Here is a 15,809-nt window from a genome sequence, read left to right as displayed (position 1 = left end):
AAAATAAAAATAATACAGAAAGTCATTTCCAACTTTAACCAATTCCGAGTAGTACCATGATATCTGTACACTTATGAGATACAGCTTTTTTACGTGTACAAATGACTGGTTCATTCTAGCCAAGTGATCCTAATATTAAATCATTCCTCAAAATGTCTGGATTGGTACTGATTTTGAAAATTCCTCCATGAAAAGAAAGGCTTTCAGGAAAGGTAGTCCAACATTATTAAAAAAAACTTGAAAGATAGCACAGCCATTGGTCACAGACAGCACAGCTTCATGAGAGGAAAGTCCTGCTTATTGAACCTGATTTTCTTTTATGACAAGATAACTCACCTAGTTGATCAAGGGAAGACTGTTTTTTGATTTCAGTAAAGATTTCAATACTGTCTCTCATAAGATCCTTCTGGACAAAATGTCCATCACACAGCTTGATAAACACATCATATGGTGGTAGAGCAGTTGGCTCACAGGTTGAGCACAGAGGGCAATAGTGAATGGAATAACATCAGATTGGTGACCTGTCACTAGTGGGGTTCCACAGGGCTCCGTCTTAGACTCTGTTCTCTTCAACATCTTCATAAATGACTTGGACACAGGACTGGAAGGGATACTAAGCAAGTTTGGAGGTGATACAAAATTGGGAGGAGTTGTTGGCTCCCTCAGTGGCAGAGAGGCCCTGCAGAGAGACCTCAACAAATTAGAGGACTGGGCACTCACCAACCATATGAAGTTCAGTAGGGGAAAGTGCCTCATTCTGCACCTGGGATGGAGCAACCCTGGGTGTTCGTACAGACTGGGAAATGAGATGCTGGAAAGCAGTGACACACAAAGGGACCTGTGGCTCCTGGTCGATGGCAAGTTGAATGTGAGTCAGCAGTGCCCTGGCAGCCAGGAGAGCCGACTGTGTCCTGGGGGGCATCAGGCAAAGCATCACCAGCCGGTCAAGGGAGGGGATTGTCCTGCTCTGCTCTGCACTGGTACAGCCTCACCTTGAATATTGTGTGCAGTTTTGGGGACCATAATATAAGAAAGATATTAAACTCTTAGAGAGTGTCCAAAGAAGGGCAACAAAGATAGTGAAGGACCTTGAGGGGAAACTATATGAGGAGCAGCTGGGATCACTTGGTCTGTTCAGCCTGGAGAAAAGAAAACACTGAGGGGAGACCTCATCACAGTCTACAACTTCCTCTTGAGGGGAAGAGGAGGGGCAGACACTCATCTCTTCTCTGTGGTGACCAGTGACAGGACCTGGGGGAATGGCCTGAAGTTGTGTCAGGGGAGGTTTAGGTTCAGTATTAGATAAAAGGTTCTTCAAGCAGAGGGTGTTTGGGCACTGGAACAGGCTCCCCAGGGAAGTGGTCACAGTACCAAGCCTGACAGAGTTCAAGAAGCCCTTCGACAATACTCTTGGGCACAGGGGAATGGTCCTGTGCAGGGTTAAGGGTTGGACTCGATGATCCTTGTGGGTCCCTTCCACCTTGGCACATTACGTGATTCTGTGTGATCATGCAATTTATGGAGGCCACTCTTGAGACTACCTAGGGAATCTCAGGCTCAATTTTATCTATATTACCTTTTAGTTTTTGCTTTTCCAGATGTTTCTACAGCATTTAATTGGCATATCAAAAAGCTGTAGGTAAAGATTGAAAACCTTATGAATGCATATAATAACATAATCTTAACATTAAAAATAAACATAAAAGCAGAAGAGATTAATTGAATGTGGAATGACACTTTTCAATGTACTGTTATTTTTACAGTCATAGTGATGCCTGCTATTTTCTAGGAGTATCATTAACTCAGCAAATGTTATCCAGATGCTACAATATAGTATAATTATTTTCTAGGAGGATGATTCACGCTCCATCATGTCCCACAGATGGGTGCAATATTCATATTATTGGTTCCATGTTTTGTGTGTCAGCACGTTTCCTTACCAAGAACTTCTGATGTTTCTTTACCAAAATTGTATTTGAACATGAGGAGCCTTGAGCTAGTTTCTCCCAGTGCTTTTGGCTGTCACTGCAGTTTAGCATTAGCTTTCAAGTTGAAAGAAACTTTAAGGATTAAAATTAAATAACCATTTACATTTCTAGCACTGGTTCATCCAATAAACTCCAGCCCTAGCAGTTCTCATTAGATGTAATTCATAAACCTCAAGTGCTGAACTTTGCACTTTTCAGGAAAGCGAGATCTTTTATAGATGTGCTTTTAATCCATGAGCTAAGACAATCTCATTTTATACATTGCTACACAGTTTTTTCCAATCTATAATTTTTTGACTTCATTTTTGTTCAGCAGAGATTGGTCATATGCTTTAATTCAGTCTCTTCCCAAACTATGGTTGTCGAATTCTGTTCCATTAGTTTATGAACGTGTTTTTATCACTTGGGCAATTAAGAGTTTAGGAAAAAGTCTTTTTTTTTTTTTTTGCAATTATTTCATGGCTGATTGTCATAGTCAGACTGAACCAGTCTTAAATTTTATGTTTAGCAGACAGCATAGGATATAGTGTTAGAGATGAAGATGATAATCTGGAATGATTTGGGAAATAGATTCTTTAATGTGTAAAAAGTTTATGGTTTAAAAGCTGTTTCAGAACATGCTAGGTTTCATATCTAACTGCATAAATTGCCTGCTATTTCCTTCAGTCTTTGCCATATAAATTAATGAGTACTTCCACCCCTAGTAAAAATATGAGGGAACTTCAGCACTGCTAAAACTTCAGTCTTTCTTTGTTCCAGTTCTTGTCTTGCTGATTGTCACCATGAGGCGACGGAAAAAAGAGCCCCTCATTTTTGATGAAGAGAGAGATATCAGAGAGAACATTGTCAGGTATGATGATGAGGGTGGTGGAGAAGAGGACACAGAGGCTTTTGACATGGCGGCCTTGAGGAACCTCAACATCATGCGAGACACCAAGACCAGAAGGGATGTGACGCCTGAGATTCAGTTCTTGAGCAGACCAACTTTTAAAAGTATCCCAGATAATGTAATTTTTAGGGAATTTATCTGGGAAAGACTAAAAGAAGCTGATGTGGATCCCTGCGCACCACCCTATGACTCCCTGCAGACATACGCGTTCGAGGGGAATGGCTCAGTGGCAGAGTCGCTCAGTTCTTTAGATTCCATCAGCTCAAACTCTGACCAGAACTACGATTACCTCAGTGACTGGGGCCCTCGTTTTAAAAGGCTTGCAGATATGTATGGGACTGGACCAGACTGCTTATACTCATAGCCTTGGAACCTTTCTCTGAAAATGCACTGAAGAATATTAAAATAGAAAACTCAACCTTTCAGACTGAGGAAAGTTGTAAATATTTCTCCATTTTTAAACTTTTCGGTTATTTCTTTTTTTGGCCTTGGTGGAACATATCTTCATTAGGCTTGTCCTAGGGACTGCACTGACCACACAGAATATGAGCATTTGGTGGCATTTTTGATAAAATGAAATGCTCAGCCACGTTCAAATAGATAGCAACACTCAAATACCTACAGAGGCATCTCACTTTCAGGAGTATGTTATGTACTGTCACATCAACGAGCTAGGGGTACACTGTAGATGCCTTCACAGTATTGCTATATCTAGAATACAGAGTCTCCCATATAAGAAGAAACAAATCTGCAAATATATAATTCAGAACAACATAACAATATATGGTATTTACATATGCAGAGTTTTTTCAGCAGATTTTCTTTACAGTGGGCATGCAGCTTGCTAGAACAAAAGCAGAAGGACTGACATGAAAACAAACAAAAGCCCACGAGATACTATTTTTGGGTTTCTCTGTGTTTGTTCTCAGAGCTATTTAATTAGAAGTCTCTGTAATTTTCTGGGTAGTTTTTGAGAAATTATTGTTTGTACTAAGAAATTCCACAGTATTTGTCATCAATTTACGAAGTAGCTTATAAACTACATAAAATGAGAACGATTTAGGTGTAGTCTTATGGTTGAAGAGTTTTGTGATGCCCATGTAGGTATAGAAAAGATGTTGCTATCTATTTGCTATTTTTTTATTCTCTCTTCTGATTTGTACAGGAGAATTTATCCTTTTTTATTATTGTTTGACATAAAGTGTTATATTTATTTTGGAGCTTCAATCTCCTCTAAATTCAGGTCCATTTTACTGCCTCATGGTATAAGACTTGTCAGAACATGCTGATTTTTCTCCAGTCTCAGATAAATGTAGGAAATGAAGCATGGAAATGGAAAAATTACAGTAAAGCAATGCCACCCACCATTCATCCCTCAGAAAGGAGAGCAGCTACAAGGATGTACAGTTGTTCTTCTGAGCCATTACAAAGTCTGGGACATTTAAATAAAATATTTGTACATGGAATTTTTTTGACAGAAGACTACAGAGGTAACTGGGAGTGTCTTTAATCCAAGATTTCATTTTCAAGGTTAAACATACTGTATGCTTCAAGGACTGTAAACACCTTGCTTTTCTCCTTTCCCTTCTCTTTTGCTGCTGATGAATCACAGTAAAAGAGTTTTCAATTTCTTGAAAACATTGCATTGCTTAACATAAGACAAGCAATGTAATACTATTAACTTCAAAAGTTGTCTTTATATCCTGCTGCTCATAAGTATTTTTTCCCCAAAGGTGTAACCTCTCTACACATAATTTCTACACTGGTTCAGGAGTGCCAAAACAGAAGGACAACTGCTGTTGGTTAAAATACTGTATGGTTTTGAAGTAGGATTTCTTAGAATAATCTGACAGCTTTTTTATGAGTCTGACAATATTTATACTTCATCTTTCATGATTTATTACTAGATAATAAGGCATATATTCAAGTTAAATAGTGGTTTTAGGTATATTACTTCAGATTTTTTTGTTTTGGATAAAATGTAGATGAGTTCCTAAATTAGAGTCTGCTCCTGCAAACTTTTTTGCTTGTACCTAACTTGAAATTACTTGACTTGCCTGCAATTACTGAGAGGTATACAGAATTGTTTGCAGAACTGTCTTTGTGAATAGAAGGTACTCCATAGAGAATGATGCTCACTCTAAAAGTCTTTCTTTCTGAAAGAAGGATCCTTGTACTGAAATCCTAAAGTATGAGTGACATGAGGCTGGGGGATCGGAAAGTATCATTAAGGCTTTGTAATTTTTGCAGCCCAGCATTATCAATTAACTATGTGGAAGTGGCCTTCAGCTCCATCAAAAAAAGAAAAATAATTTTAATCATCTGCAACACATTCAATTTGAGTTACATTTTAATAGACAATCATTGTTTCATAATTCAATAGATCTGCTTCTAGTTGTATTAAATATATATATATAGGTATATATATATATATATATATGACAGATTTTGTAATGGAACTGAAAGATATCGTCCATGACTTTTAGTCACACATGTAAGATTTTCAATAAAAAGATTAAAAAAAAAAACAAAAAAAAATGTGTATACAGTTTAATGAGAACGAGATATGCTGCAGAATTTAAGCAGGTATTAAATCAACAAGTTTTTAAGAGAACAGTTTTTTATTAATCTCCTTGTTTTTCAGAAGATAATTCATGCATCTGGATTAGGATGTCAAAAATGCTGATTTTAGCACATAATACTCAAAGGAGATTTAAGTGTGGTTTAGAGTAAACATCCCAATTCCCTTGCTTTTCCACCTTCTGTATCTTTAAAAAACCCAAAAACCTCCACTACTAGGAAACTATATTAGAGTGGTTTTTTTGTTGTGCTTTCTATGGAAAAGATGCTCTTTTTTCTGATGCCATGAAAACTCATTGCCTATATAAGTTTTCTGTTACACAGTTCTAAAATAATTGAATAAGCTTGCTGTTACATTCTATATTCTTACCTACTGCTTGTATTGTTGCAGTAAGAAAGAAAGGTGGAAATCCGTTATGTTTGATGACAGATGTTACTATAGTATATATATAAGGTATGAATAGTACACGTAATAGATAATGCTCTCCGTAAGTTACCATGACTACAGGCTTTCATTGTTCAGAATCTGATTCGAATTCTTTCTTTATATTGCACAGCCTGAAGTCGTAAAGTATATTCTACTGACTAAATAGTGTAAAATGTAAGAAATATTTTTTCTGTCCTAGAAAGGTAATGAAATTATTTGTGCAATTTAATTAGAACGGCCCTTTAAAAAGATTTGCAATCTTATTTATTTATTTAACTTTCCGAAGAGTTTCAGTATCTAACTAGAGGCCACAAATCCTAATTAAAAAGTATATCAAACATTGCAGTCACTCCCATCTTATATATTGAAACATATCTTTCCTTCTACTATATGCCAGTTGAATAGGGTTATTTCAAATTGATATTTCCAAGCACTTTGAAAAGTGCACAGTTTTAAGAGTCTTATTAAAAAAAATCAACATAAAATTAATTTATTTGATTAAGATTTATGGTAAAGACTCCTTACTCTGCTTTGACCAGTGTGAAATCCACTGAATTCAACATTGGACATTCTGGCTTACATTTTTGATTCAAAAGAATAAACTTAGTGTACTTACTTTAAGATATATCCCACTAAGACATAGCACGAGCCTTCCTAAGCTTACTAATTCTGATGGCTGGGTTAATACAATCACTGTAGGACTCAAGATATTTGATGCTACAAACTGAAAGTTCTCCTTCTCCCTAAAAATTAAGGGAGAATGAAAAAACCCCTTGCTTTTTACTGCTGCTTTTATATGTTATTTTGAAAGGGAGTAGGAGGATTCATTGTAATTTCCTTTAAAGTTGGGGTCTTTTCTCAATTATTTTTTCCTGTTTACCTTTCAAGTGCTGGCAGTAATCGATAAATATTTCCTGTCCTTTTTTTCTTTAGAGATTTTGGATGAAAGCATTTTATGAAATACAAAATAGCAGCATCTTATTTTTTATGGGCAAATACTCTTGTATGATACAAAGAAAAGTAGTAGTTTGTCATTCTGAAAAGGAAATAAATGTACTATAAAGCATATAATCACATTGACTTTAAAGATCATTAAAGAGTTGAAAGAGAAACACAATTACCTATATCAAATGTAGTATTAAATTCTTGGTCACAGTCTGTCATGTAGCTGATTTAAATTTTTTGTATGTAGATTTTTTTCCTCTACTTTGAAATCTATGTAGAATAATAATGTTTTGAGACATCCTTGTATTCACCTCATTTGTGATATATGGGGTCAAGTATATATTTATTGGTCCGTGGCTCTAAAAATTAATTGCAAAAGATAGGAATATCACTTTATTTATTTGACAGAAGCAGGAAAGTCTACAAAATAACCAGAACTCTGCAAGTTGCTGTCTTTACTATAGCATCGCTAAGTTTGCCAGATCTATATCTAAGTTTTCCAGATACATCCTAAAATATATTTTCACCCCAGGATCATTCCTTCCAAACCAAGAACTCTTCCTCTGCTCATTTTCAGTGCAGGTAAAAATGCATTTTGTGGTTTACTGAAGGTTTTTTTATGGATATCTGCCTGAACTTTTGTTCTTTGAACTAGGAGAGTCACAATACACAACAGGTATAATCTATTTTCTAGATGAAGGGAATATGGTAGGCTATACTTTGCCTTGTTATGATAATATATCTTTTCTCACAAAAGAAAGAAAAAATGTTCCCATGTGGTACATAAAATCTGCAAAACGTTAGACCATATAGAATTGCATATAGAAATATATTGGTTGAAAAAACTTGATTTACCTAAGCATTACATGATACAAGATTGTCTTGAAATCTTTATGTGAATCTTTATATATCTAATCAAACACAATGAAAGAAGAAAATAGTATAAGAATTTTCTGGAAATCATAAAAAAATCTCATTTGAAGCCACAATGGTGTCTCACAGAGACAAATCTTATCTCATGTTAACACATATTTCCTAAAATTATATGTATATTTAAATATACCACTCCTCACAGTATTTCTTTTAAAATACCTTTTTTTAATCAGAAAGTATCTACAAAAAGTAATCCTACTTTCAAAAACTTTTTCCATCTTCATCCATGTCTGATATAGAAGAATATAGTTTAGACTCAGGAAAAACTTTTAAGATTGCCCCTACAATGAAAGGAAATTGGTTTCAAATTATGACCCAAAATAGTTTAAAAGCTGTTAGAAGCGTTGCAAGGACTGTTACTTCCATGATTTTTTAAAGCCATGTTTTATGTCATAATAAATGGTATCAGATTGAAATTCCTATTCCTAGAAATGGTGTCAAGTTAAATAGAGTTTAATATTTGATTGATTAACTATGGTCATAAACCTATTGTGCAGCATAACATCAAGCTGAATGCTGAATCGGTACCACAAAAAAGGTCAAGGATTTTATTTTCTCCTTCTACTCACCACCATCGTGGCCAATGTCAGAATTTCTTTTCATTGTACAGCAAAGCAAAATCATGTTGAGTCTAAGTTGGCCACAGCAGGGAATTCGATCTTTTCTCCTCTTCACAAAGGCTAAAAGACTATTTACTAGGTCATTCCATTCAAATATTCTTGTCTGATTATGTCTGGACTCCTACGTCATGCTACCTGAAACCTGTGAAGTTGTTGGGCGTTGGAGTTGGTTTTTTTTTGGGAGGGGGAGAGAGGGTATTGTTTGTTTGTGGGTTTGGTTATTTTTAAAATTGTCATTCTTGCTGAAATGCTTATGTTTGAATGAGTTGACCTTTTTCATTGATTTTTTTGCGTTTGTTTTTCTTTGGTCAAAACCATACCAGCCACCCACCTTTTTCTTTACTGTTAATAGCACAAAAGAAAGTCCTGAGGTGCTCTCTCTCTTTTTTGTCAAGAAGCCATGGAGAAAAAGATAAACATAGGATCAACATACTGCAATGAAACTAATCTGTCATTTTCTCTCAACACAAGCTCCCAAACACCATAGTTAAGCTGCCATTAACACCATTCAAATCATGGCATGGATCTAATCTTACAACTTTAAAATATATGGTCCTTTTCTGGCACTACTACAGCAATTTTTACACATTTAATGAAATCACATTAGATAGGATTATCAAGGTTTTTACCTGTAACTCAGTTTCATCATTATTATTTATATCATGGTCTTGATGCACAGAAAAAGAAGGAAAAATTACAACAGTAAAACAGAAAAAGTACAAAATGCCTCTATGCAGTGTTTTAATTATTACTGTACCTTACTATTTCCAATACACTGATAGCTTTTCATCTCTTTGAGACTAACTGCTAGTAAATTAAGGTAAGTGTGATATTGAGCCAGATATTCAAACCACATTAGACCTTTTGAGTCTGACAAGAATGGACAGTCTGAATTTCAATGCCCTATTTCCTTAATGATCAAAACAGCCTTTATTATTATCATCACACGCTTGAAATTATATGGAGAAAGAAGTGCTTATTGATGCACCTACAAAATGCTTGGTGAAATCTTGATCATATTGTAGTACTTGGCAGATCTCCCTCTGGTTTTCAAGAGGTGTCAAGATTTATACATTATTGGGAGAGACAAATAAATGATAACTTACAGCATCAAGATTGTTGCTTTGAACTGGATACCCTTTCTTTTTACACAATCTCTTCTACCGACTTTCCCTTTTTGGAAGTCACAATCTGCTTCTTTTAATGGTAATGCAAGTAGCTTAATAAGATGTTTTTATTGGCATAAGCTACTTACTTAGTATCAGCATAGTCCACATAACCTTGCTGTAAAAAATAGTATTCTTGCACGTAAAGGTCATTTCTGTGCACACACTAAATACAGACAGAGTATTTACATTTGATGAAGTACATATGGTAAAATATTCTCTGGAGAAAAAAAAAAAAACCAAAACAAAACACAAACAACTGTTTCTCCTTAAAATTAACATACGGAATTTCCAAGATGTGAAAATTAAATTATTATGCCTTTTCTCAGACTGTGTGACTATCTGTAGCTTTACCGATTTCTGTGACTGTAGGTGCAATCCAAATTAACCATAATCATCTTGTTTTGGAAAATATCATGCTGATGCTTGAGATTTTGTTAACATAGAAAGGGGCAGTAGCAACAAACTGACAGAGAGAGTAAGAGTATTAAGCTTTTTCAGGTGTTTTTATTGTTTCATACATGATCTAATCATGTGAAAAATAATGTTTTACCAGATGCTACTGGAATACAATTTTCTCTGAGCTGATAATGTTTCCATCCTGTGGAACAATATCTTCCGACAGTCTGCAGTGCTTGACCTGGTCTCATCTGATTCAAGTATAAAGAAAGAAGCAATAAGGGGAGAGATTAGACACCTAAGTGATAACCTTAATAAGAAATTTTCTATTCCTCAAAACATTGAGTTTTTCTGGGTTTTTGTGTGAGGAACACATGAAGAGAGCTCTCATATATGTACAACCTGTTGATGCAGTTATTATTTCTGGCTGGATACTTGTTTGTGTCTTTTCCCCTTCAGTTTCTGGTGGTTTGTGACATATCAAACACAACTACAGACATGAGTAAGTGTGGCGTATTTAGCTCCAAGGATATTGTGAAGATTCAGGTAGTATAAAAAAAATTATTTTTTATAACAGGTTAGTAAAAACATAAGCATTTTTGTCTTCCCCTTTCTCTTCTTATCTCCCCTTCTATCTTCTGTCCCCTGAAAGAAAATATATGACTCTAAGGCTTTTGCTAATGTTTTGGGTACACATTCAGCATCTTTTGAAGTAGTTACATGTAGAAGATGAACGGAGAACAAGGCAGTGTCAAAGTCAAAACCTGAGAATTAGGAAAGATTTTTGACAAACTAGCTTTGAGGTAGAACTATGATTTGTCTTTCAGTGTAAGTTATTCTATGATAACAAAATAAAATAATAGGAAAAATTGATACTTAGTAGCAGCTGATCATGAAAAGGAGATTAATATGTATGACAAATGTTTTTAACTGTGGCTTAGCACAGGTCAATATGGTATATTAGGACTCAGAGATTAATGATGTAGAACAGCTTGGCTCATGGACAAAGCACTTTCATGAAGGGATTTTTAATTCAAATTACTACTGTAAAATGTGGGGTTATTTCAATATTCAAAAACCACCGTTCCTTGGAAATAAATGCAGGTAGCCAACACCCAGACTTCTTGTCCTTCTGAGAACAAGTAGATATATGCAGAGAAGACAGAAAGGGCAAGCTTTTAAAATTTAACACCTGTAGTGAATATGTATGAAAATCCAGTTGACTACAACTGAAAGCAAGATAAAAGCACAGGAGGCATCTTTCATTGGCATTCATTCTAATCGGTCTAATTTAGCCAATTGTTGTAATCTGTATTAACAGTTGTCTTATTTTGGTCTGGCCTTTGTTAACTACAAAAAAACATGAGATTCATGTTGCCTTCTGGTGAATTTTGCATTCATGAAGAGGTAAAGCAAATAACAGACCAAAGCTGTGTCTGTCTGGCAGTTTGGCCTCATCTACAATATAGATAAGACTGATGGTGTGTGTAGACCATGCTGAATGTCCCGGGAAAGGGGATATTTTCTCAGACTCTTTGTTCTTGATTAGTCTGTCAGCACCTCAGGAAGGCTATGACCCTTGTGCTTGATCAGTCTGTCAGTGTCCCGTTGTGGGGACACTCCAGTGAGCAGTCCACTGGATTGGAGAGCAGTTCAACTACCTTGTTCGCACACCAATAGTGCAAGGGTGACCCCCTTCTGGGTCCCCACAGGTGAGTATGTTACCCACTGCCAGGGACTGCTACTGCCCTTGAAGGACTCACAAATAACAGTTTACAGAATAACATTGTTTGTTAATATAATAGAAAACTGTTACAGGTTAATGTTCAAAGATTGTGAGTGATACTGCCTGACTGCAAAAACTTATTCAAAGCAATATACAGATAAGCTCTAATCCCTAACAAAAGCTAACTGGAAATAATAATTTAGCATGCATAGAGTATGGTTCTTACCCAACAGGCATCCCTGTGGGGGAGAAGACTGTTTCAGACTGATCAGCTGATCCCAAAAGTTACAATGGAGTCTTCCCTAACTTCTCCTCATTCTTAACTTACTTTTATAATATTTCTTTTTGTTTAGGTAGAGCTTGAGTGACTCTACCTATATATCATGCACAATGAGGGGTGATTGTACCTTGGAGACAGGTAACTTTGGGTTGGAGGTGCACATCAGGATTACATCTGAGATAACCATGGGATGGAGATGGGTGTCAGTATTACCTCTGAAGAGAGTGATTTCACCAGTTTCTGGTTCAACAGAAAGACATCTTCTTTTATCTCCCTTAGTTAAAAGCTGCTATGTGGCTTATCAGATAAAAAGTACCACTGAGTTCCCTCCTCTGCAAGGATTTCAACAGAGCCTGGTTTGTGTCTCCACTCTGCTCCACTCTCCATTTCTTCCCCCCTTATCATGTATTGTGTGCAGGAAGTTTGGCATATTGACTGCATTCCATCCAGGGAGCAGCAGCTGTGTTTCCTCCTATAATTCCTATACTTTTATAACTGTGATTATAACTTTCCAGTTTTCTCTTATTTTACACCCAGTCTTTTTCCTACACTGAATGTCAATGTCTTACTGTCTCATTCTTCGTTCTTTCCTGTATATATCCACTGCTCATCTCTTTGTCTAGCTGGTATTTCCTAGAGGAACATTTTATCCTTGTGAATTCTCTCTATATGGTTCTTCATACCTATGGTCACGGATGTTGATTAAGCTTATAAACAGAGCTGCAGTACTAGTGTTACTCTTACTACAAAAAGCAATGATACTCCAAGAGCAAAGAGGCACTGTTGGTCTTAGAATCAGACTATCAAGTTATCTGCCCAGCTTTGTCGGTGATATGCTCTGTGACACTGGTTGATATATCTCTCTTTGTCATCTGTTGGTATAAATGCCTGAAGAGGAACAGAGCACTTTCAATGTTTTGGAAAATGAAAATAGTACGGCCACATTTATGTAATAAGTGTTTGGTTTCTGTTTGTTTAATTCAGTCCTGGCATAAGTCTGGAGTAAACCATTCCTGAGGCAATGACATCAACAATGTAATTTCAGTGCTGCATATGAGATTGCAAGGAAGTATCAGGAAACAACAACGAAGTCTGAAAATGATTTTGCATTAGAAAGGTATACAAATGCAATATGATATTCATACCAGTGGGATGGAATGTTGTAGGGGGAAAAAAGCACACTAAAAGGCTTCCCATACTTCAGTGTCATACATTTTATGTTCCATAGAGTTTCAAAGAAAGAGAGACTGAATTAATTAGCTTAGTTATTCTGCCTCTGAAGTAAGTGTTCTAGCAAATCCACAGTGAAACAGTGGCCTACAAATATATTGGAGGGCTAGTAAACTTTGCTCTGGGGTAAAAGAAAACTTAACATCCTTCCACTGAGTATGCAAGTAGATAAAGAAAAATACTTGATTGATATTTTAATATGAAAGAAGTCATATTTGCAAGTAACCAAAGAGATTTTGAGAATGTACCTTCTCCTCAGCTAACTTATTTCAACAGCAAAAGCTGGTTAAGATCTGCTCCTAAACTAAAACATGTATCTTTAAAATCTTATGGGTTAACTGAGGTTAATAAACAAAAACTTTGTTGACCTGGAAGATCCATCTGTGAAAGGATAATTAATTCATCCTGTTTTCCATTCAATCATAAGAAAATACAATGGCTTTGTAAATTCAAAAATCTGTCCTCTCTTTGGAAACATGAAATTAAAGACCCTCACTAGCAAGTTGATTGACAAAGCAAAGTGTGGGAGAAGCTAATGGCCTTGAACAGGCTACCTCCTAATGATATCTAAAGTTAATCTGCCATGTGTTTAAGGAATCATTAGGTTAGAAAACAAAAATCACTGTTCTATTAGAAAACGGAAGTGAAGGCAGCTCTGGTAAGCTCTCCTCAACCTCAGTAGAAAATCAGGTTTTGCTCTATCACTTTATCTCTTTAATTTGATGGTGGATGGAAATAATATAAACCAGTTGATACAGGAAAAAAATTAATACATTATTCATTGTAAAGGTGACCATGCTGTCCAAAAGTAATCTGTGTGAGATGATTCCTCAAAATCCAGGCAAATAAATCTGGACTGCTCATATTTTTACTGAGTGAATTAAAAAGGATGCCAATACTCTGACAGCAAAATTATTTTCTAAAGTAAATGGGATCTTACAGAACATGTGATCTATTGTTTTCTTTCCACATTTAAGAGAAAAAAGCAACCACAGAGACACAGAAGAGTTCAAAGAGCTCAAAGAGGACCTTTTTGTAACTATAATAGCGGTTTTATTCGTCTTGCAGTAGCTCAGAATTCGTGTAATATCGTGGCAATTATTTTGTCCTAGTACAGCAGTGAATTGACCCAGAGAACAGTATCATTTTCAGTGAATGAGACCAGGTTCAGATCTTCAAAGGTATTTAGGCACATGACCAATGACAGCTAAAGGACTCTAAAGGCCTGGGAACAGAATGGAAGGTCTTAAGTTTCAACTTTTTTTTCAACTTTTAATGTTTTCTTATTTTATTGAGTCTTTTATCTACAAATAACCAAAGCATTGTATGAAACTTTATCTGCAAAATTCCCATTAAAACTGTGTAAGCTAAATTCTTTAGGTAACCTCCTTAATTTTTCTTGGGACTCTTTGGTAGTTCAAAATGAAGTATTTTAAAATTTCTAATTATCCATGCCTTCTTTCCCCATGTATTGGATTTATGTGGCCAGGTTTTGAGGTCAGGGGTGTGGCTTGAGGGGTGGCTTCTGTGAGAATCTGTTGGAAGCTTCCTCCATATCCAGCAGAGCCAATGCCAGCTGGCTCCAAGACAGACCTGCTGCTGGCCAAGGCTGAGCCATTTAGAGATGGCAGCAACACCTCTGTGATAACATATTTAAGAAGGAAAAAAGTTATTGCACATATGTAATTGAGCTCTGAGAAGAGTGAGTGAGAATATGTGACAGGAACAACTGTGCAGACACCAAGGGCAGTGAAGATGAAAGGTTAGAAGGTGCTCTAGGTGCTGGAACAGAGGTTCCTCTGCAGCCCGTGGTGAAGACCATGGTGAGGAAGGCTGTTCCCTTGGAACCCATTGAAGTCAACATGGGTGCAGAGATCTATGTGGAGCCCATGGAGGAGACTCACACTAGAACAGGCAGATGCCCAAAAGAAGGCTGTGAACCCACGGGAAGCCTGTTCTGGAGTAGACTCCTGGCAGGGACCTGCAGACCCATGGTAAGAGGAGCCCACACTAGAGCAGGTTTCCTGATAGGGCTTATGATCCTGTGAGTGACCCAGTCTGAAGCAGCGTGTTCTTGAAGGATTACATCCTGTGGAAAGGGACCGAAGTTGGAGCAGTTTGTGAAGAACTGTTACCTGTGGAATGGACTCACACTGGAGAAGTTCATGGAGAACTCTCTCCTGTGAGAGGGATCCCCATTGCTTGTCTCCCTGCACCACTGCGGGGAGGAGGTAGAGCCCAGGAAGGAAGGAGGGGTGCAGGGAAGGTGTTTTAAAGATTTGTTTTACTTCTCATTATCCTGCTCTGATTTTGTTGGTAATAAATTCAATTAATATACCCAAGTCAAGTCTGTTTTGCCCACGGCAGTAATTGGTGAGTGAATCCCTGTCCTTAATCTCAACTCATGAACCTTTTGCTATATTTTCTCTCCCCTGTCCAGTTATGGAGGGGAGTGATAGAGTGCCTTTGATGGGCATCCCGCCAGGGTTAAACCACCACGCTCCACCTACTGGCTGAAGAACCATACATCATTAAAGCTGCTTTTTTAACTGTTTATTCCTTTATAATATCTAATCTTTTGACAATATGAGTTGAAGTGTGAAATCAGAGTACCTTGTTTTTAGAA

The 15,809-nt window shown here is 36.6% G+C and overlaps 1 protein-coding gene across 1 annotated transcript in view; it reads left to right on the top strand.

Moving 5' to 3' along the window:
* LOC108499581 (cadherin-7) overlaps nt 1–6,646 on the top strand; it is an 88,226-nt gene extending 81,580 nt beyond the window's left edge. The window contains exon 12 of the mRNA XM_017819587.1: nt 2,748–6,646. Within this exon, the coding sequence (XP_017675076.1) occupies nt 2,748–3,241 (494 nt within the window). The 3' untranslated portion in view covers nt 3,242–6,646. The remainder of the gene's footprint in view (nt 1–2,747) is intronic.
* Nucleotides 6,647–15,809: the final 9,163 nt, after the last annotated feature.

The sequence above is a fragment of the Lepidothrix coronata genome, unplaced genomic scaffold (genome assembly GCF_001604755.1).
Source record: "Lepidothrix coronata isolate B3197 unplaced genomic scaffold, Lepidothrix_coronata-1.0 Scaffold75, whole genome shotgun sequence".
Lineage (NCBI taxonomy): Eukaryota > Metazoa > Chordata > Aves > Passeriformes > Pipridae > Lepidothrix > Lepidothrix coronata.
The sequence above is the reverse complement of the archived record's forward strand: the minus strand, read 5'-3'. Positions and strand labels throughout refer to the sequence as shown.